The sequence below is a fragment of the Pyricularia grisea genome, chromosome VII (genome assembly GCF_004355905.1).
Source record: "Pyricularia grisea strain NI907 chromosome VII, whole genome shotgun sequence".
Taxonomy (NCBI): Eukaryota; Fungi; Ascomycota; class Sordariomycetes; order Magnaporthales; family Pyriculariaceae; genus Pyricularia; species Pyricularia grisea.
The window spans coordinates 3,078,971-3,099,965 of NC_044975.1; the positions used below are offsets into that span (position 1 = coordinate 3,078,971).

Genomic DNA, 20,995 nt, shown 5'->3' on the forward strand with positions numbered 1-20,995 from the left:
CCTAACTGTCTGTGTGGAGCTTTAAATACCTACCGCGTAGTGAATTTATTTTTTCTGCAAAAAAAAAAAAAAAAAAAAAAAAAAAAAAAAAACTATTACCAGAATCGGGAACACCCACAAGGCCCCTAGCGCTGTGCTAAATGTTCAGGGATGTGGATTTTTACCCCTACCAATATAGTACAGTCCGTTGCCGTTTAAGTTCGCATTTACACCAAAGTCGAAACATGTACCCAATAACGGTATATTTTGGGGTGTGGTAATTTCACCGTCACGGGCCGAATAACTTACGACCAGGTGGATAGATACTTGTACAGTACAAAAGTCGACAGTATATAAATAAATCACGCCACAACACTTACCTTTTGCCCTTTGCAACACCAACTGCACTACCCACAAATTGCCGTTTATACCACCTAGTATTTGCATGAGCTTTGACGTAAAAAATAGGCGCGCACATTCGCTATTCGACTAAAAATTGGAGTCTAACCCTACATATATACGCCACTTTTTCTTTTTCTCAAATCGCATCATGCCCACCAGGTACGAAGTTAAGAAATAATGCAGGTGGTGCAGGTGTTGAAACTTTTTAATATGGATATTTATATTACATGGCTAGCTTTTGTGTGGCGTTTCGTTCCGTATAATAACAGTATTATGGTGGTAGGGGTAAAAAAAGTCTCACTTTCCACAATAGAGTAGTGGTTTATTACCGACTTTGATAATACCTTTGGCTACTTGAAGCTCTGTGCGAACAGTGGAATTGGAGAAAGCCCACGCATAAACATATAGTAGCAGGGGAGGGATTTTTTTGCCTGCTCCCGTGGTATCATAAAAGTATTCACATGACTAGGAATTATGCGAAGAGCATGTAAAATAACCAAACCCTAAGATTAGTTATAAAGTTTACCAACAACAAGTGTACTTTGGAATATTTTTTATATAAACGTTCGGCACCCACTTTTCAATAATATAATTTAATAGTTAGGATTTTGTCAGCAACTTTTCCATTTTTTAAAATCCACCTGATGGCCAAAAGTTTTATTGTCAAGGCCCAGTTTTGGGCTTTTAATATTTTAAAATTATAAGGCTGAAAACTGGTGTTGGGATACCCGTTACCTCTGGACATTTCCGGTCAAGTTCTAACGCAAAGGCTAGTTTCTTTTTCTTTATATGCGACCTTCCAATAAACTTCTAACTATACTAAACAGTGATATACAACGTGAAAACCAGGTAAAAATAGCTCGCCTATGTACTCTATAATGCCCATATAAGCGGACACTGTATAGGGGGATGGACTTTTACCCATACCACTATAACACATTCAAGGGTTAATATTTTATTTGCCCAAATGTAGGACCTTATATACAAGTTTGTCCCTATCAAAAGCACAAAAAGAGAAGTTTTATAAATTTTGAGTATATAATTTTATATAAGCCCCGGGGCAGGACTAATATACAGTGTTTTATTTTAAATAAAATGTCCCTATTAATATTTGTTACTTAATCAAAGTGTTGAGAAGTCTTACAATGTTTAGAGTTTTAAATTGAAAAGATGCTTTTTCGTTGCCCTTTATTTCTATACTACGAAGCTTTAATCTAAAGCGTTAAAGCATGATGAAAACCATATTTTAGTAAAGTTTATTAATGTAATACTCACATATATACCAATAAAAATGCCATTAAGTAGTTAGATATGAAATTTCAGTAAATATTTATACTTTTTACGCCGTGAATACCTCGTCTCCGTATAAAGATTAAAGCTGATAAAATAAACAGTGTTAATTATTGAATAATATTAAGCCAGCCGTTTAAATACGAAAGAAAGCTAATTGTACCAGGGCTGATAGAGATATTTTTAAATTTAATTTATTAGCTTTTATTTCCATAGCCAATATGTTGATCTAATACTACGCTAATGTAACTGTTCTTGGTCAATGGGTAAGTGCGGGCATTGATTTTATCACTATATAAACGGACATAAACATCCCTTTTCCCAATCGAGCCAAAGTGGTACAATATTATATTCTTTCAAATTTCAACATGTTCATCTGCCCTATATGTCCTCGATTGGAAACCATCACCTATTTTTAGACATTTGCTTTGAGAACCTTCCAAATTGTGAACCCTATTACATTGGTTTACGTCTTTTCAAAAACACCGATCTCCTTTTCCACAATGAAGTTCTCAGCTTTATCTGTTTTCTTTTCCTTGGCAACCGCTGCGGCCAATGCTTATCCTTTCGAAACGAATTACGAAGAGAGTGGCGCCCTTGTGGAAAGATCCATCGAAGACGTAGACCTCCAAGAGCTGTTATTAAGCGGTGCTTTTGACAAAATTGCAAACGATGATCCTGACAAAGTCTACAAAAAATGTATGCTTGATTGTTGCAAGAGCGTTGTTTTAAGATTGAAGTCTGAGAACAGGCCAATAGATCAAGGGGGGGTCCTACAAGGTTGCAGGAACTGGTGTGTCCAACACAAGATTTAGGGCAGGTTTAACTGGATTATGTCATTTGAATTTCTTCAAGCCAACGTGAAGGGTTGAAGAATGTAAGAAGAAACTGCCCTGAGTCTGAACGGCACATGAAAGAGAAGCAAGGTAAAAGATGCCAGGAGCCTACTACCCGGATATCGGGAACTCAGGTCGGTCAAGTTAGCAAAACTTGTTATATAAAGAAAAGAAATTAGCCCTCTTTCTATATATGGCGGAGTGTAGACCGCCGAGTGCCTGCCTGATTTCTGTATCGGAAAGCCGAGCACAACCCTAGGTAGATACATCGGGCCAAATGGGCCATTCCACCCAGGCTGACAGAAACCCATCATCCAAGTTTCTTTTTTGCGCATGAGACATCTTAATTTATTCTTGATTGGATCAAGCCTGCAATAATGCAGCGCCACGGCGTTTTGCACACACCGATCGCCGGTTGACCTGCCTTCATAATGTCATCACAAAAACCCCATTCTTCAAATAACACACCGGTTCGATGCAGCTATTGTTTGTGAAGGACCGTAGAGACAACAGTATGAAAGTGACGACGGAACACAGACGAGAGTGATCAAAAAGAATAGCAAGTGTGATTGACACAGGAGGAATCGCTCGAAATGCAAAACTTAGTTCTGATCCATTCCCGCGGGACGAAGCCAGCTGTTTCCCATTCGAGGGAGCCTACCATTTATGAATTGTCATTAACAATAATATTCCCGGGCCCGAGATCGCAGTGGTAGAAAGAAAAAGTCGAACAATCCATTCCCAGCTGTAAACAATTATTTAACAGGTTGCTGGGGCTGCAATCGTTTGATGTCTCCAAAGGCGTAAGGAACAGATCTGACAGGTATTCACCATCCACGCCGAGGATACATCCCCGGCATCATAAACCTGCTGGATATCGCTCGTGAGCGACAGCGGTTTAGATTCGGGAGGAGGAACAGTATTGTAAATGGTGGTGAAAAATGAGCCTTTGCCATCGTTCCAACAAGTGCCTGACGCAGGTGGCGACGAGACTCGCGAGAGAAGAATTTTTACCTCCCACCGACCAGCAGTTTTGCTGATCTCGCGTATGGATTCTCGAACCGGCAATTCTCCAAGCATCGCCGGAGGTGTGTTGGTTAGGTATAAGCGGCTTTCGAAGTGGAGTTCAGGCAACTAGGCATGGCCCAAATGTTTGTAGTTGTATGGCTACAGAGGAGCGAAGGACAAGTATTGATGCCTGCTAGGTCTTGCATTCGGCATCTTCAAAATCCTTGACCGCGATTTCAACCCACCACCTTCTTTTTGCGTGTCTTTGAACAAAAAAAGGGTGTGATTACACATGACCCCATGAATGATCCGGACCTATAGCGGGAAGGTTGGACAAGGCTGGCTTGGCTGGAACTTGAGTTTTGCCCTGCACCTGCACGTAATTTATTATTTATTAAGCCCCGCCGTGTACTTCTCATTTTTGCTTTAGCTCTATTCGTTGCCTGAAACAAAATTGTTAATTGGTACAAAGCGTACCACAGGCTTCCCGGTATGACAGCGGGTCCGGATTCATTCAAGGGGTTATAATAGCAATTGGAGGACTCAACGACACAAACCTTTGCTCGTCCAATATACTCAACGAATGCGAAGACACAGTTACCAATAGCGACAGGCACCTGTGATGTGACATCTGCCCTAAGTAATCCAGAGACGATTTTTGGAGCGACGAAACAAGTCCGCTCCTTGAACATCTTCAGTCTGGTGCACAGCGGCACCAAAAATTGTCCTCTTTCCTGATTTAGCCTTTTGTGTGCTACTTTATTTGCTTTGTCGAGTCTTCTGACATTGAATTGTTTCTCGGGGACAAAGAAATTCTGGCGCAGAGCGGCAAGCCTTCTCATAGTGTTCTTTGCCCATCGTGATTTGACCACAACCTATCCTACAGCTCCAACAGCATTCTCCTTGAAAGTATGCACATCCTTATTGGCCAAGATACCGCGAGTATGATAAAAGTCCCCAGAGGCGCCAGCGTAACGGGAGTAATGGGATGATGGATGATATGACCGAACCGTGCGCGCACACTTCCACGCCATATTCGAATTTTCAACGTTAGACTTCTCCTGAGTAAATTTCCCTCCCACTGGATCAAACCAATATCAATGCTCTTGTCCAGTTGAGGTTTTAGTTTGGCTGGTCAAGTTCATCAAAAAAAGATCACAGCAAGTTCACGCCTGTAGTTCTTTAGTTTATGTCGTTTAACTATTTCATTCATTCTTTTGCTCCGCTGAACTGCATCAAAGTTGTAATTGTTTCCATGCCAAAACTTCCATGAATATGCACATTCAGCAACGAAAAGAACACCCGGAACAGAGCAAGCCCCCCCTGTTTTCACCATCTTCACTCCTGCGTGGTCTAACAGAGTCCTGCCCCGAGACAGTTTGGAGCGGGGGCTGTCGGGATATTTCCCACCCTCGTTTACTGCTTCTTCTTTCCGCCCCCGGTGCTGCTGCCTGGTCCACCCTAATTTGAGCGGAAAGTTGTCTCAGCACAAATGATCTCAAAAAGCTAAAAAAAAAAACCCCCACGGGGTTGAGGGGAGGGAGTGAGAAAACATACCAGGTTGTTGCCGCAGAAACCGCCAACGCAGCCAGGCGAGGATGGGTCTCCGCTCTGGGGCGATTATCAGGAATAAATAAGAGAGATGGATGTGTTGTATTGTAGAAATGATTGATGATGATTGGAACGAGTGTGAGCTGGTGTTGGTTGCAATTGGCATTTATTTATACCATTTTTAGAATAATGAGCCCTGAATCGGTAAACTTTCAGATGAAATTGCCTGCCACCCTCTTGTCAAGTGTGGATGTTTCAGCACCCCCCCCACCAAAAGTCTCCCGACGATGGCGCAACACGACTTGTCCCGGGGCGAATCGAGCAGCCTGTGAGATTTTTAAAGAAAAAAGGTTCGCTAATCTACATTGTTGGTGCAGGCAATCTTGGATGCCCTCAGGTATCAGCCATGTTATCTGGAGGTAGCAGAGCCTCTGTCAAATGGTCAGTGAAACCCTTACGGAGAAAGTTCAACTCTCCGACCCCGCCTGCTTCAGATTTGACCTGTTTACGTGGTACTCACTGATACCAAGATGACTGAAGGTAGGTGCTCAAACTGATTGACCCAAGAAATGCCGTGCACAGCATGTCAACTTATCAATCTGAAACATGGTTGCGGTGATCCCCTTGATAACGGTGTCCAGACATACAGTACGAAAGCCAAGGGTTGGTGTCCTTAATTCTACAGTAATTTCCTGTGAAGCTTATGTATGCGCAACCCGTTTATTAACAACAGTCTTATATCACTGACAACTACAGTTCGGTTCCATGCCTCGTCGCTTTATAAAAACCGAACATTATCCAAATAACACGTGGATACTGAGGAGCTAGGCTGGGTTTCGTCAACAACCCTCGGGCTCTTCCCACCCCAACACCGAATAAAAAAGGCCAGCAAGGTTCTGCCTAGTCTGAAGCATACGTCATTGGTATACCGGACACGCATGTCATGTAACTTCCACTGACTAAGAGCAAAATGTTATCTGGAACATGAACCCCTCCATGTTCGTTCAAAAGAAGACCGACCTAGAACGAACGCCCCAGCTTTTTTACGAGATTCTCGACGTTCGCTGCAAAACAGTATTCAAGCTTATTCAGTCTCAATTCTAGTCGAATTTCTTACGCTTCAGCCATGGTTTGAGCAAGCGGCTTTGATCGTTTAGGACCTGGCGATTACAGAGGAAGAATCAATCCTGTTTGAAAATCACAAAGCCCGAAAGCCCTGAATGTTTGCTTTATGCAGCAAGGCTCATCGGCGCAGTATCTTTTTTTTTTTTTTTTTTTTTGTTCTCTTGTAACAAACATCGCCGTCGAGGCCAATATGTGGGGGCAAAGCAACTTCTGCTGGAATTGGTGAACTCCAAAAATGGATTTTTGGTCCACTGTATCGCAATATCCTTATCACCCAGGCTCGGGAATGTTATCTGCTTTCCAAGTCCCGTGATGGTAGCTACCTGACGTACCTAAGGTTGGCGGTGGCATAGTGAGGGATGTTCAGAAGCTGTGGCCACAGGAGCACCCGATATATACGCCGTCATTGAGGCACGGATAAATCTAGTCAAGGCAATACTCTCTTGGAGAGCTATCAAGTAAGGGGTGCCCAAAACACAGCAGAAGAGCCATTTCATTTTTTTCGCCCTCAGTCTTTTACAGTTCGAATCTCAGCATGGCTAAGCTTAGGTACCTGGTACACATTTACAAGCATTGCCATCACGATGCGTATTCATTTAATCGCTTCGAGATAGCATCCGCGGGCTGTAAACATCTGGTTGCCGTGGGCTCTCTTTTCTCTCTTTTCTTTCGCCAATTTTCTCCCTTTTACGTGGACAAGGAGGGTTCCTTTTTTATTTTCGGTTGGCAGTAGATCTGCACTGCCTGCATTAACATCGCCCCTTTGGCTTGGTCTGGAACATTACTCCAGTGATACCAATGTAGCAGGTACATAATATGATGGTCGGAATTCTGTGGTAGGCGCGGTTCAAACTTGGGAGATTTGGATCTTGCCATTTCACGTGCAGACACAAACGGTTCAGCAGCGCGACAGCACGTGATATTAATTGCACCAGTGTGGTTAAGTAAAGGGGACAACGATACCCGTCGCTCGGGTCAACTAATCAACCCTCGTCGGAAACAAAAAACAGTCCCCTGGGCCCAGCGCTCATCCAAGACCCGCTCATTGGCGGGTGCTGCACACATTGACGGTGGACCCCGAATAGGAAGCAGGGAAAAGCTTGCTTCCCGGGGTCCGTGACGCCGGAGAAGCTGGACAGTGTGCTGGCCATTGGAAAAAAAAAAAAAAGAACCCCCTTAGTACGCTCATAGGATATGCCGTGCATGTTATCGAAAATAGCGAGGTAAAGGCTTACCAAGTTCCACACGCGGCAATACTCCTTCACGAAATTTTACCGGTAACACTGAAGAGGTTTAACTAGGTTTCCGTTCTACATGTGGCTAATAATCTATGAATATTTGTTCCCTCTAAATTTAAGAAGCAAAATCTTTGCGGCTCGCATTGCTGCAGGTCTAATAAACTTTATATTTGTCAGTACCATACTATTATGGCTTGAGATCTGTCTGCTTTTGCTGATGAAATCTGGTAGTATATTTTATCTACCTGGATTCACAAAGGTACTTGCTTGCCCTTTTTCTTTTCCTGCCAACACATTTGTCTGAGCATTCCTACTCTACTTGGGGTTGAGTTTCAGCGAGAGGATCCCGACAGTTTTGTGACTTGTTTTATTCTTCTTTTCAATACTGCTGATCACTGCTGTGTATTTACCCAAATATAACGATATAACCCCCCGACGTTTAATAATAATAACGGATAAACTATTGAAATACGTATAATTGGAAGTAATATATTCGACAAAAGTAAAAAAATTACGCGGCCAAATTTGCAATGGGGTGGTGACGTTTCGGGGTTTTCCCGATTATATTATGTTAAGTATAGCACCTGTGCAAAAATATTGCAACCCAACAGGGTCAACCCCCACCTTGGTAGTTGCAATAAAATTGCACACCTACTGTAAAAGATTAAATTGGGTGGGCGGGGTTATGGGCGGAATCATATAAATAAACTGAGATAGATTGGTTGAAAGTTTTCATTATTTGTCTCTTAGGATCAGGGATAATAAAAAGATTCAATAGTTTGGAACCTTCGGCGGGAACGACAGCGACTATATTCACGGGGGTTGGAGTTTTTCAACTCAGTAATGATTCCTCCGTTGGTTCACCAACGGGCGGCATTCCAGGATTTGGTGTTTCGAGCCCAGCCTCGATCTTTCCGAATTTTCATTGGAGGTACTTTGAAATTCTCATCGTAGGTAAAATACTCCATGTCCATTAATCTTATGATCTCCCATGGAGTAAATACAATTTGGAGGTTCGCTTGGTTTACCTCGTCTCCAAATGCACTGAAAGCATAATGTACCGTTATCACAATTTCCTCAATATTTATAATATTAAACGCATTCGCTATTGTCATTCTTAAAAGGTGCTCGCTCCGTTCTATGTTAAAAGAAAAAAGAGTTCCCAAGCAAAAACATACAATGTAGCCCTATTGAAATCTGTTAAAAAAAAGGTGACAAAGTGTCGAATATATTTGGAAGGTTCGAGTAGTAAATATGAGCAAGCTCTAATCTCCGTTATCCATAACCCCCAAACTAAATAATCTTTGCCCAAATTTGTTGTTCCGTTTCAAGTTTTTTTTGTCGTCGGTAGACATTACGACTATGAATGTCCAACAACCGCAGAGCCGTCAGGGTCCGACGAACTATTCGTTTTTTTGCCAAAATTTCTGCAGGATAAATCGGTAAAGGTTTGAGATTTGCCATCGATAACAGCTTGGCATTGGTTGTAGGCAACGCATGTACCTCCGGAGCTGCATGCAATAGTATCGGCACGAGGGTTAAGCGCGGCAGCGTTGGGCAAAGCAGCTCCCACGGTGGCCAAAAGGCTGATGGAAAAAAAGGTAAAGAATTTCATTTTCGTTGAATAATTCGGTAAAAAAAGATGATAAAAAGTATGTCGTTTGAGATAAAAATATGCAATTTGTTACTGTATAGACTGATTTGTAATTTGCGATTGTGGTCGAAAGAAATGGTGGATAAAAGTAACAAACATGAGCTTCCAATGTAAACCTTTTATAAATTTACAATTTGGTGGTCACAAACCAAAACCTCTTTCGTGTATTAGAGGCTTTTATTAATACCGCTTTTTATAAGAATGCTGTTATTGTTTTAAGAAAAGTAACATGGTTATTAATAATATCGAACGAGCAGTCCGCCTCCCGCAACTGTTTCAGATTAGTTTCAATATGTTGTTGACCCCACAACGAAACCTGCTTGATTTTACCATGCGTTTGAACAGGGCATTCAGTGCTACTTTAAACTATATACCTACAATAGCTACTCATGCTTAAAAGCCTTGGTGTCTCACGTCACCATCCCGAAGTAGCTTGGAAGGAAGCGATTGGGAAAAGAAGAAAAAAACAAGAAAAAAAAAACACCTCTTCGCAAAAACAACCTTCAGTATTTCATGATCCGTACAAAGCCCTGCGCGATACTCCTAGTGTGCTAACCTTTCGCTGTGTTAGGAGAGCATAGATTTCACTCATAATGTATAGCTCAAGGTATTTCCTAGCCTCTTTCCATAGACTATAGGACTCATGATACATTCATCTGAATACCTACGCAACATGATTATACAGGGATACTTCACTCCAGAAAATGCGCCATGCAAGAGGCTTTTCAACATCCAAAGGTTTGATATAAACTTGCGCGGCCAACCCTTCTCCCTAAGAATACATAAAAAGCACAAAGGCCAGATCTCAGTACTTGCCACGAACCTCAAAAACAGGCGTCCTGAGGACATCCCAATTATCAGCGGCCCTGGGGTTCCCAAAGGGCTTGAGCACCGCGAAGCGCATCGTGTAGCGGCCCTCTGCGATCTGCGACCCATTGCCGAGCTTGCCGAGCCACCAGAACTGGTACACGCTGGCGAGCTGGGTGCGGGCGACGTCGTAGATGGGGAACGGCGAGGTCTGGTCCGGGTCGTCGCGGGACGGGTCGAACGACCCGCCCGCGCTCGAGCTGACGTGCTGGGTCGCCGTGCCCACGTAGCCGTTTTGGCCAACCACCGGAGGGTACACCCAGTTGCGCTCGGTCCAGGTCGATTCGAAGATCTGTGTTTGTCGGTAAAAAAAATTGTGTTTAGTGAAAGGCAAGAAGAGGGTGGAAGGGGGAAAATCTGGGGAGAAAAAATCAGTGAAGACAACTTACATCCCAGCGAATCTGGCGAGTACCCCAGAGGAGCTTGAGGTTGGACCTAGGGAAGTCTTGTGCGCCCAGGCTCAAGTTGAAAGAGAACCTGGAAGTGTAAAGAGATAGAGAACAGTTAGTCACACAAAGAATCACAAACCGCAAGGGGTAAAAACAACAGTGAAAGAGAAAGGGGCCGGTAGGAGAGACTAACCAGTTCTTGTCCTGAATAAGAGTGCTGTTGCGTTCAGAGGTAATATAAGGGAAACCCCTCTCGACGATCGACCCGACCTGATTCCTCAAGTCCGCCCCGACACCCATGTACGGAACCGAGAGCACCTCGCCGTTGCTGCCCGCCACGACCACCTTGCCACCGTACAGCGGCAACGCCGACGCGTTCCAGCCCAGCGTGTCTGGGTTGCCAAAGTTCACGCTGACGCGCTTGGACTCGCCGGGCCCGAGGGTGAAGTCGCGCGGCAGGCTGACGACAGGCTCGTAGGCGCGCGGGGTGAGCTGGTCAAAGGTTCGGATGCGCTGCGTGACGCCCGACCCGACCGCCGCGGCGGCCCAAGTGATCGTGTCGACGCCAGCGGCCGCCTGGCTGGAGAATTTGTACGAGATGGGCTCGGAGCCCTGGTTGGTGACGGTCACGTCGTGGTAGCGCGAAAAGTAGCGCGTGTCGTTGAGCTCCATCTTGTTGAACTCGAGCTGCGTGTCGTACTCTAGCACCTTGAAGGCGTCGATCAGGCCCGTCGATACCTGCGCGGGAGGGGCGGCGAAGTTGTAGTCGCGCGACGTGCCGTCCGACCACGGCAGGGCCACGCCGCTGGAGATGATGCGTCGGGACAGGACGCGTGCGAACCCTTTGCCCTGCACGGAGCGGCCACCCTTGGCGCTGATGTAGAGGGCGGCGACGCCGGCTACATACGGGCAGGCCATGGACGTACCACTGATGATGTTGTAGGAGCCGTCGAGCCAGGTGCTAAAGATCTGTCCTCCAGGCGCAGCAATGTCGGGCTTGAGCTGTAGGTCGTACAGAGCACCCCAGGAAGTGAAGATGTTGGGGCGGTTGCCTTCGGAGTAGGGCAGGCCGATGGGGATTTCAGGGACAGATGAAAAGTCGGCCGTTACGTTACCACCGGACTTGAGAGTTTCGATGATAGATTCACCCGATTCGGCGGGAATCATGGCAATCAGGGTGGTGTAGTTGCTTGTGCCAGGAGTCGTGATGGGAGATTCGTTGTTGTAAATGAGGATGTACTTCGCTCCCAGGGCGGCCAAGTTTTCCTGCTTGACCTGGAACGTGCAGGTGCCGCGACGCACCAGCGGGATCTTGCCTCGCAGGCTGGGCGTACCGGGCGGGTACGGGGTGCAGCCATCTGCGGTGGCAGTAGGGTCAAGCGAGAGCGACACAATGGGCCAGTCGACCACGGTGGGCGGGAAATAATCGCGGGCTGGGATGTAGCCGACCTTGACCGTATCGGAGCTACCGCCGGCGGGGGTAAACGTGGCCTCGAAGGGATAAACTGGGAGAAGCGCAGTGGAGACCGATGCGACAGCGATGACGTTGCGGCCTGAAGACCCGGAGCTGCCGTAAAAGGGGCCGATGGAACCTGAGTTACCGGCAGAGATTGTCACCACGACGCCTTCCTCGACCAGACGAGAGGCCACCTCGGCCCAGGCGTTGTTTGACCAGCCATTGGCACCACCGATGCTGGCAGTGATGATGTCCATCTATAAAATGACCCTTGTTAGTGTCACGCCAATTGTGTAGTCAAGCAGATCCCTATAGGGTTGACCTACTCCATCCTCGTAAGCCTGGAGGAACGACTCGATCAGTGTGGCCGAGTCGGTGCTACCGGCGTTGGAGAAAACCTTGTAGGCATGAAGTTCGGCCTCGGGAGCAACTCCAGTCCAACCCTCTGTCTTTCCAGCGACAATGCCGGCGACATGAGTGCCGTGGCCGTTGCTATCAATCGGATCCTCATCGGGCGCCTTGGGGCCGCTTATGGGATAGTTGCCATCGCCGACAAAGTCCCATCCACCGGCGACCTTGAAGCCGGCTCCGAAGCCACCACCCAGCTTTATTTCAGAGACACGGACGCTGGTCAGCAAATTTCGCCATTATTCTTGATAAAGCCCCACCAAAAGTCGGCCGTTTGGCAGCCGATAACAAAGGGAATACCTACAGCAGGATGGTCGTACCAGATGCCGGTATCAACGACACCAACCTTAACACCCTTTCCAAACAAGCCTTGAGCATGCAGCTTGGAAACACCTGTGACGTTGTGAGTGGTGTATTCAAGGGCATCCTCGACGGCGGCGGCGCGCTGGTCTTGCAGAGGCGCCAGCTTGACTTCCTCGTTGAGCCAGACTCGGACCACGCCGGGCAGGCGCTCGAGGTCATCGGCGTTGTACGTCTCGGTCTCGATGCTGGCGCCGGTGAAGATCTCGCTGTCAAACGCCTTGACGACCTTGATGCCGTCGGTGGACGCGATTGCGGCCGTCTGGCGCCGATGCTTGGCCGACGAGCCGCCGGCGCCGGCGTACTCGACGATGAAGCTGCGGGCCACCAATGGAGCCGCCTCGCCGTCCTCGCTCCGGATCGAGGCCCAGGCCCCGCCCAGGTTGAGGGCGAGGGCGAGGGCCGAGGCGGTGGAGAGGATTGTGCTGCGCATGGTGGGGCTCGACTGCTCAGGGCTGTTCCTGGAGTGCGAGGCTTTTGGGCGTAACCTGCTGAGCAAGAAGGGGTTACGTTGATTCCCAAAGAAGAGGCCCCCAACCGGCTTTTATGTATGTGCCTGCCATCTGTCGTGGGTCGGCGTTACATGGCAGGGGAAAAGAGGCGACGCGTTATGACCGAGATGATGTGACCAGCCAAGGGGATGACGCGCATCTGTAGATTGGTGTTGGTCTGGCATCACGTCCGGGTATTCTCTGCCTAGCGCAATGGGGTATTTGCACACATGGATCGATACCTTACCCAAGATGGTTGAAATTGCCCCTTGCATTGCCAAAAGGGTGCCGTGATATGTTGACAGGGAGGCGTAGTCACCTGAGGAGCAAGCCTTGTTTATTCTGGGCAACTAATGGTGTGGTATCATCTGCGGCAATTTCAGAGGGAATGCCAAGAGGTTCCCACCGGCCGGCCCAACTCCCCTCGATACCACCTAACTTGTTGGGTAATGGGGGGAGGTGACAGGTCGCAAGGTCACCAAGAACCCCCTGGATTGACAAGCTTCTTTCGTAATGTACTATGGTAAACTTCTCCGCTATTGTATGCAGTCTTTCGTATTATCTCACACCTACCCAATAGGCAATTTCCGAACCCAAAAGACAGCTTGAGCGGGAGCTGCTTGCAGGGGAGGGAAACGGAGATGGCCAACCGAAAGGCTTGAGGAAAATACCGGCTGGCATCGCTGAGTCGGTACCAGAGAATGCATGTGACTTGGCATCCTCTTTATGATAGTTGACCGATTGTGAGTTGTCTCGAAGCCTGTAGGTAGGTTTGGGCGGTAAATACGAAGTACGAAAACAAAAGCCGCATTCATAAATTGAACTGAAATGACTAGATAATGAGCCTCTGCCTCCCTCACCCAAGATCAATAGAATCTAAATTTACTCTCCGTCTGGCTGAATTGAGCTGAAATCTGCACGATTCGTGGCGACTGGCGGGATTTGTCGATATTGGCCACTCCGTTCCATGAATTGGAAATATTGACGCGCGATAGGAGAAAAAAGGAAGTCCAAAAACAAAAGAAGTCCACAATCAATCAAACCCCAAACCCCAGACAGCGATCCGAGTCCCGGATGGAGGGGTTCCACGATGGCCGACCGTCGGCAGGCGGCAGCCTAAATCACCACTAATCGGGAAGGTCCAAGGAGCAGTGTCAGCACCAACTGCTGCGCCAAGAAAAGCACGCCAGTGGATCGCCTCGCGTGCTTTGTGGTTTATTTTTAGTGATTGCAATTTAGGTAGTCGTCGATGCCAATGCCAATCATGTTTTGACCGATCGTTTTTTTCACCTCTATTCTTTTTGGCGTTTCTTCCTACTTGCCCTTTTTACCCCGCGAGAATCGATTGATTAGATGACCAATTGTGTTTTTGTATCCGCACAACCTGGCAAGATATTCGATTCTGAGCAAGTTCTGTGGTGGCGACTCAAGCCAGTATAACTCTTCAGTAGGCCCAATGTTTGTCTCGATCCAAACACACCCACCAATATTTCCTCACCGCCAGACGGGTGATTCGATTGATGGTGCTCTAACTTCTCTTGTATTTTGGTGGTGTTTTTTTTTTTTTGTCCTTAGCCGTCTCTGGGAAACCATCTATAACTAAAGTTTCTGTATGCGAGAAAGACCCGCAAACTTGTCCATTTCTGGGGGCTTTGTCGCGTTCTACTGATCGCGTGAAAATGCATCACGCCTATCTCGGCACCTTCAAATCCCAATCGCTCAAGCGTACTCAATCTTGGAGTACATCATCTGGTCATCTAGTCTGCTCGGCATGTTCGCTGCCAAGTCCCGTGTCTGCATTCCCCGTAGCTGACGTCGATTGAAAAAAGAAAAAAAAAAAAGAAATCACCGGCACGAAGTAAACAAAGGTATGGGTAGAACCACCAAAAAGCAGGCCTGACCTGGGCTGGGGGCGTTAATGGTGATGGCGGGTTCCCCTTGACCCTAGTATAAAAACGAGTCCATCCTGAATTTTGATCTACATTAATAATAAGGACATCTTTATACTAGTATCCACGAGAATGGGCACCAGGAGAAATGACAAGATAACTTGACTTCTTATGTTTAGACGAAAATCTGGCATAACCCAGAAATAAATAGTTGGAATGACTGATTATGTGTTAGCTGATATCAGTTGGATCTGGCGTAACACCACATATTTGGTTTTCTCGTAACGTTATATACCCGTCGTAGCTTGATATATATACTGATATGCTGAGAGTCGAAGCATCAAAAAATAGATATTGACGTCGCAAGTCGTAACGACTGGTAGGAGCATTGAGAACAGCCAAGGCGGCACCTGGGAAAAAGCGTACGCGCGTGCGTGTGTGTGTGTCAGTGTTTCGATAAATTCACTGTGCAATGGTACATCATTGTCTGTTAGTGATTCCCAGGGTGCCTTAAGGTTGAAGACGAAGGTGATCCTACGACAACAGAAGGAACTGAACGCAAGGTGATCTTCAGGAAAAATACATAAAAGTGAAGTAAAATGTCGAGACATAAAAACCAAAAAGATAAGACGGGCAGGTTCTAAGGGATAATTAAAGTGAAAAATGGAGCTTTATAGATATGCTTTAGATTTTGCTACAGATATTTGTAACCTGTTGGGCTGTTTATCAAAAGTTCAAAGCTTACATTTCAGCTAACAATAAGATCAACGACAAAAAGGCAACGGCAATGCATTTCAAACATATAACGAAGTTTTCTAAGCAGGTATGGAAGCTTTTACCTGTTGGAGGTGTAACAAGTCAACTTAATACTTCTTGTGCTAGCAACCATCTGTAGGGGCCACCTATGGGAGAATATCAATCCGGAAAATGTGTTCCTTTTATATACTGACTTTTGGCCCAATTATTTGACCGTAAACATCAAAGTGTATTGACCTTAACCTGCATATATTCATCATACGAGCTACGCAATCATTTATCGGCATTTTCAACAACCGTGACAGAGTTCTTGGCCGAAGCGGACATTTCATCGGACCTCCTGTCGCCGATATAGCCACTTGAAAGACATTACCAGCAAGTTAGCAAACATGTCAAATCAAGAATGAGCCGCCAGATGTCGACCTGGAAAGGCAAGAAAAACAGGTAGAAATAACAAGAAACTTACAAAATGTCATCGATTTGATCAAGCGTCAACCCTTTGGTCTCAGGCAGCAGGAAGAAGGCCCAGGTCGTGGCGAGGAGCATCCAACATGCAAAGAAGAACCAGACGCCAAAGCCCAGAGACGCAAAAATATACGGCAGGGCCTTGGTGATGGCAAACTGCACAGCCCTAATTGATACAACTCTCCCGGTCATTAGCACTTTGTGACAGAAGCTCAGAGCATTCAAAAAAAAAGCAAGAAAAGAACAAACTCACCATTGGCAAAGCGCAGCAAAAGTTCCCGTGATGTTCCTCAACGCACCCGGAAAGATCTCGGCCGAGACAATCCACGGGATCCCGTTGAGCCCAAAGGACCAAAACACCGAGTAGATCATGATCATGGCGGTCGCGGCGCGTCCGCCCGCCGCTGTCGACTCGGAGAGCTCTCGGCCCGCGGCGATTGTGGCGGCGGGGTTGCCGACGTAGACGTAGGCGCCGACGAACCAGAGGCAGAGGGAGCAGGCGAGGGAGGAGATGATGGTCGGGTTGCGGCGGCCCCAGAGGTCGATGAGAAAGATGTAGAAGAGGATGGAGGCGACGGCTGGTTGTTTTTTTCTCGGTTATGTTGTCAGTGACGGGTAACAGGAGGGGGTGAATAGACAAGCTGTATGTGGGAACGACTGTGGCAAGACTCACCCTTGACCAGGCCGTAAATGCCAGTGTACAGCGCCACGTCGGTGATGCCCAGTGACCCGAATAACGTGGGAGAGTAGTAGTTGATGGCTTTGTTGGTAGGAGTCGTAGTTAGTTCTCTCTGCCACTGTACTTTTTGGCCACAGCCGGCAAGAGATGAGGATACATACCGGCAGCTCCAGACATGTTTTGCAAAGCAAACGCGCAAAACACGAGCAAGACGCGGTTCCACATGCCCTTGCGCGAGAACTCAAACATGGCACCCTTGATGAACGCCATGGTGCCCGATCCGTACCTGCTCGCGATGGCTGCTTCGTCCGCGATGCGACCGCGCATCATTTGCACCTCTTCTTGGAGATCTGTTTGGGCATGGTGCTGTTAGTCAGAAAAGAAATGACTACACACAAGAAGCATAGCACGTCACCTATACAAGGGCAATGGAAAGGGCATACATTGATGATCTATGGGCAACTTCCGCAGAGCCTCCAATGCTTTGAAAGCCTGCTCGTCCTTGCCCTTCCGCAGCAGCCAGAGGGGGCTCTCGTGCAGCACAAAGGCTCCCATGAGGATCAGGGCTGCGGGTGGGATCTGCACGGCCATTGGGACGCGCCAAGAGGCTCGGGAGTTTGGGTCCATGGTGTTGTTGACTGATATACGAGTGCAGTGATCGTTTGTCAGCTTTGCCCTCGTGGCGTATTCGGTCATTGGTTGTGTAGTATGGTGTTTGACCTACTCCCGTAGTTGATCCAGAATCCTACAAGAGAACCGAGTTGGTACGTAATCTCGAACAAACCCGTCATGATGCCTCGGATGGATGGAACGGACAGCTCTGCGATGTAGCTAGGGACTGTTGCCTAGAAATGACGGTTAGAGCTTTGTAGCAAGGCGGTGGTTCGGGGGAGAGCTATTGTCTAACAGTTATGCAGCCACAGGCCAGACCCGTGAGAGCACGGCCAGCATCTATACAGTTGTAAGAGTATCCAGGTCAGCATTTTTCCCCAAACATACACAGCACGCATGCTCTGTGTTAGTACTAAAGCACTAGACTTACAGATGTAGTCAAGCTGAGTAGTAGCCGCCGTCATGAGGACCGCGCCAACCAGAAAGACAACACAGCTGCTGTTGAGGGCCCATTTTCTTCCATAGAACTCGGTAACTATGCTCAAGTAGGTAAGTGCATGTTCTTTGCCAGCCTGGTCGGCTCAAGAGGGTCTTCAATGACGGAGCACTGCGCACTTATGAACGAAGCCAAAGCACCACCCAGAGCTCCGGCCTGGAAAGCAGAAGTAATGTTGCTCGAGATGTTGTTTGCCTGCGGTCCCGACACGCCAAAGTCGGCCTTGAAACTAGCACGCGCGATCGTGGTCCCGATGAATGCCGAGTCGTATCCGAAGCTTTGTTTTGCCCAACATCAGTGACTTGTTACGTCCTCTCATCTTGACAATGGAGCCCACATTTTCCCCGGGCCGGTGAGATGCAAATACTTACAGAAACGCACCAATGGCGATTATAGACGATTCCAAGTACAACCGAAAGTTGTAAACCTCCTTAGGCGTCGGCCGGTCCTCGACTGCTCTGAAGCCTCCCATGATAGACAACAATAGCGTTTCTTGTCTTGTGTGTCACTCGGCAAAACAAAGACGTGAGAAGAAGATAACCAGCGCGTACCCCGGGGAGCCACATCGCTTATGTACAAAGGACAAACAAAAAGAAGAAGAAAGCACTTCACGCAGAAATATCGGACCTTGTCATCTTCCAACATTGCGGGGAAAAGTTGGGGAAAGCTACTCCTGCTCCGCAGTTAATTCTCATGACTCGAGCCCGAATCGGGTTTCTTTGCGGGAGACGACATAGTATGCATAATATTACGTGGTAAGACACCACATTTCCGGGGAGACGGCTGGGGTTTGACGTGGGGCTGTGGTACGATTCGTCCACCTGTTTGCCAATTATTACCTTGTAGTTCTGTTATAACCTAGGTATACGTTCAAAAAGAACTGTCAACGACAAACAGCCGATGCTCGGCTCGGTTATTAGCCGACCAAGTCTCCACAGCTAAAATTCGGCAACCCTCAACTCCGACCTTGGCTGGAATAGCTCACGTCTGCACGCTATACCTCCCCTTCTGCCGTGTCACGCCCTGTGGATCATCTCGGATCTGGCTGCTCACAAACCTGACCTCGACGCCAAAGCTCCCGACGTCGGGCCCCAGCACCGCAGTGGTCTTGTTCGCCCATTCTTCCAAGACGACCGAGTCGTCCTCGCCAAACCACGTGATGACGTAGCTTTCTGTCGCGTTGTTTGGTATTTTTCGCAGGCTCGCGAGTGGGAGCAGCGCCAGCTCGACCTGGGTCGATCCAGGGGTGGATGAGTCAGCGGCTGTCTGGGTGACGTTGTCGATGAGCGTGAGGGGCGTCAGGAGAGCGCGCCAGAGGCCCTCGATGCAGGCGTTGCAGAACTCGGACGTGTAGACGTCGCGCATCAGGCATAGGTCGTTGGTCGGACGGTATGTGGTCTGGTTGCGGATGTTGTAGGTTGGGTAGAGAGAGTGGTGTCCGATGGTGAAGTTGAACCTGAGGATTGTCATGTTAGCTTTTAGCTGATGATCTTTTCATCCATTTATCAGTCCACCGAAAGTTACTCACTGCTCATCAGCGGCGCCATACTCCAGCACCTGGAAGTTGCACAGCTGCGCCGTGCCCTCGAGCTCCTTGCTCTTCAGCTCAAAAGTCAGGTTGTGGATTCCACCGCTTAGCTTCGCATCCCGAAACGGCAGCCGGTAGATGATCCGGTCCAGTCCGACGCCCTCCTTGTACTTCCAACCGACATCCTCCCCGTCAAGCGTGACCATCAGATCCTCAGTCGCAGAGACACCGCTGATGCTAAACTGGAGCGAGTAGCTGTCGTAAGTGCCCGCGCTAGGGAAGCTCGTGCTCCACGCCGTCGTGGTGTTCAACAGCGTCCATGGGTAGCCCTGGATGGGCATGTTGCTGCGCTGCAGGTCGGGCTCCTTCTCGGGGACGCTGTACCACGACTTCCAGGGGACGTCGTCGCCGTTTTGCGCCGAGTTCACTCCGCCGTAGACTTCACCTCCGTCGTATTCCTCGCCCACTCCGATGATGCTGTGGCCTAGCTCATGTCGGAGGATCACGGCCCCGTTGACGCGTGATGCCGTCGTCACGGTGAACTCACCGCCCAGTCCGCCATAGAGGTCATCGTTTCCGAGCAGCATTGGGTAGTCGCACGCAGTCGTCGAGGAGCATGCGGCCCTGGCGACATCTGGTTTGTCGTAATAGACGCCACGGAGCTCGGTGCCGTCACGGTAGAGGCCGTATACGGTGCTGTTTTGTGTTAGCGTACAGCATGCGTAAGGTAGCTAGCCCATTGACCGGACATGGGCAGAAACTGCCACACTTACTCTTTCGGTACGCCACCAACTCCAATGCCACTCTGTTTCACACTGTCAGCCATTTCCCACCCAAGCGATCGCCAGACCAAATCGTCAAAAGGCCTCCTCCGATCCACCCACAAACCCACCTCATTACTAGCCGTAAAGCCCGCCCACCAATTCATGACGGGCAGGACGTCCGCAAAAGTCCTCCCGTCCGTCAGCTCCGTGGCCAGGGCCATGGCGTCGTCAAAGAACTTGTCCTTCTCCCCCTCGGTGTACCCATCGCCAAAGAAGATGAGGTCGACGCGGTTCTCGGACGGCCCGTTGACGATGAGCGGCCTGATCTCCAGCGGAGGCGGCGGCGTGGTGGTCTGTCGCTGTTGGAGCTGGAGATGGGGCGGTTGCTGGTCCTCGCGCTTGGCGAATTGACCCTGCCATTGATGCTCACAGAACTGGGCACGCGCGAGGGCGGCGGCGGTGGCGGCGAGGAGCGGCCAAGACTTCATCTTGGGGGGGACTGGCCTGAGGGGTAGATCCGATGAGTGAGTCCTGGTGAATCGATGTGTGAAGAAAATCTGAGAGGAAAGTGAGGCAATTGGGATTGCGGCAGTATTTTGTACCTGCCTGTCTGCCTACCTTAGTTATGTCAGTTTCGCAGTAGCCAAGATTGAACGGGCATCATCCCTTATCTTCGCAATGGACGTTCGATGGCTCAAACTTTCACAGATTAACACAGGGGAGAATTAGACGACACCTTCCTAATGTGAGAT

General features: G+C 48.3%; 6 protein-coding genes across 6 annotated transcripts; 1 reads left to right on the forward strand and 5 right to left on the reverse strand.

Moving 5' to 3' along the window:
- Positions 1–3,448: 3,448 nt before the first annotated feature.
- PgNI_10894 (uncharacterized protein) lies at positions 3,449–3,547 on the forward strand (the record flags this gene model as incomplete). Its single annotated transcript, XM_031130868.1, has 1 exon — positions 3,449–3,547. The coding sequence occupies one exon, from the start codon at positions 3,449–3,451 to the stop codon at positions 3,545–3,547; it is 99 nt and encodes a 32-aa protein (XP_030980475.1).
- A 1,270-nt stretch (positions 3,548–4,817) lies between these two features.
- PgNI_10895 (uncharacterized protein) lies at positions 4,818–5,135 on the reverse strand (the record flags this gene model as incomplete). The annotated part of the gene is made up of 2 exons (XM_031130869.1): positions 4,818–4,976; positions 5,073–5,135. Coding segments are annotated over 2 exons (108 nt in total), but the record flags the coding sequence as incomplete, so codon positions are not given.
- Positions 5,136–8,832: 3,697 nt separating this feature from the next.
- Positions 8,833–8,946, reverse strand: PgNI_10896 (uncharacterized protein; the record flags this gene model as incomplete). The annotated part of the gene is made up of 1 exon (XM_031130870.1): positions 8,833–8,946. One exon carries the CDS (start codon positions 8,944–8,946, stop codon positions 8,833–8,835), a length of 114 nt encoding a protein of 37 aa, XP_030980477.1.
- Positions 8,947–9,684: 738 nt separating this feature from the next.
- Positions 9,685–13,267, reverse strand: PgNI_10897 (uncharacterized protein). Its single transcript, XM_031130871.1, has 5 exons — positions 12,508–13,267; positions 12,122–12,400; positions 10,533–12,052; positions 10,340–10,427; positions 9,685–10,242 (listed from the first exon to the last, which is right to left on the reverse strand). Exons 1-5 carry the CDS (start codon positions 12,994–12,996, stop codon positions 9,889–9,891), a joined length of 2,730 nt encoding a protein of 909 aa, XP_030980476.1. The 5' UTR covers positions 12,997–13,267; the 3' UTR covers positions 9,685–9,888.
- A 2,441-nt stretch (positions 13,268–15,708) lies between these two features.
- PgNI_10898 (uncharacterized protein) lies at positions 15,709–18,497 on the reverse strand. Its single transcript, XM_031130872.1, has 11 exons — positions 18,323–18,497; positions 18,071–18,228; positions 17,886–17,990; positions 17,751–17,794; positions 17,568–17,688; positions 17,287–17,481; positions 17,005–17,193; positions 16,838–16,924; positions 16,418–16,742; positions 16,166–16,330; positions 15,709–16,057 (listed from the first exon to the last, which is right to left on the reverse strand). Exons 1-11 carry the CDS (start codon positions 18,421–18,423, stop codon positions 15,973–15,975), a joined length of 1,575 nt encoding a protein of 524 aa, XP_030980113.1. The 5' UTR covers positions 18,424–18,497; the 3' UTR covers positions 15,709–15,972.
- A 243-nt stretch (positions 18,498–18,740) lies between these two features.
- PgNI_10899 (uncharacterized protein) lies at positions 18,741–20,837 on the reverse strand. Its single transcript, XM_031130873.1, has 4 exons — positions 20,372–20,837; positions 20,253–20,284; positions 19,480–20,175; positions 18,741–19,407 (listed from the first exon to the last, which is right to left on the reverse strand). Exons 1-4 carry the CDS (start codon positions 20,729–20,731, stop codon positions 18,933–18,935), a joined length of 1,563 nt encoding a protein of 520 aa, XP_030980112.1. The 5' UTR covers positions 20,732–20,837; the 3' UTR covers positions 18,741–18,932.
- Between the last annotated feature and the right edge of the window lie 158 nt (positions 20,838–20,995).

Bases quoted from the DNA above. Each gene is read 5' to 3' on its own strand.
- PgNI_10897 (XM_031130871.1), bottom strand. From the start codon at position 12,996: ATGCGCAGCACAATCCTCTCCACCGCCTCGGCCCTCGCCCTCGCCCTC. The intron at 12,401-12,507 runs GTAGGTATTCCC...TCTGAAATAAAG, and splicing joins TCTGGTACGACCATCCTGCT to CTGGGTGGTGGCTTCGGAGC. The intron at 10,243-10,339 runs GTAAGTTGTCTT...CGACAAACACAG, and splicing joins CTCGCCAGATTCGCTGGGAT to ATCTTCGAATCGACCTGGAC.
- PgNI_10898 (XM_031130872.1), bottom strand. From the start codon at position 18,423: ATGGGAGGCTTCAGAGCAGTCGAGGACCGGCCGACGCCTAAGGAGGTT. The intron at 17,795-17,885 runs GTAAGTCTAGTG...ACAACTGTATAG, and splicing joins TACTCAGCTTGACTACATCT to ATGCTGGCCGTGCTCTCACG. The intron at 17,689-17,750 runs GTTAGACAATAG...CGTCATTTCTAG, and splicing joins TGGCCTGTGGCTGCATAACT to GCAACAGTCCCTAGCTACAT.
- PgNI_10899 (XM_031130873.1), bottom strand. From the start codon at position 20,731: ATGAAGTCTTGGCCGCTCCTCGCCGCCACCGCCGCCGCCCTCGCGCGT. The intron at 20,176-20,252 runs GTAAGTGTGGCA...AACACAAAACAG, and splicing joins GTTGGTGGCGTACCGAAAGA to CACCGTATACGGCCTCTACC. The intron at 19,408-19,479 runs GTGAGTAACTTT...GACAATCCTCAG, and splicing joins TATGGCGCCGCTGATGAGCA to GTTCAACTTCACCATCGGAC.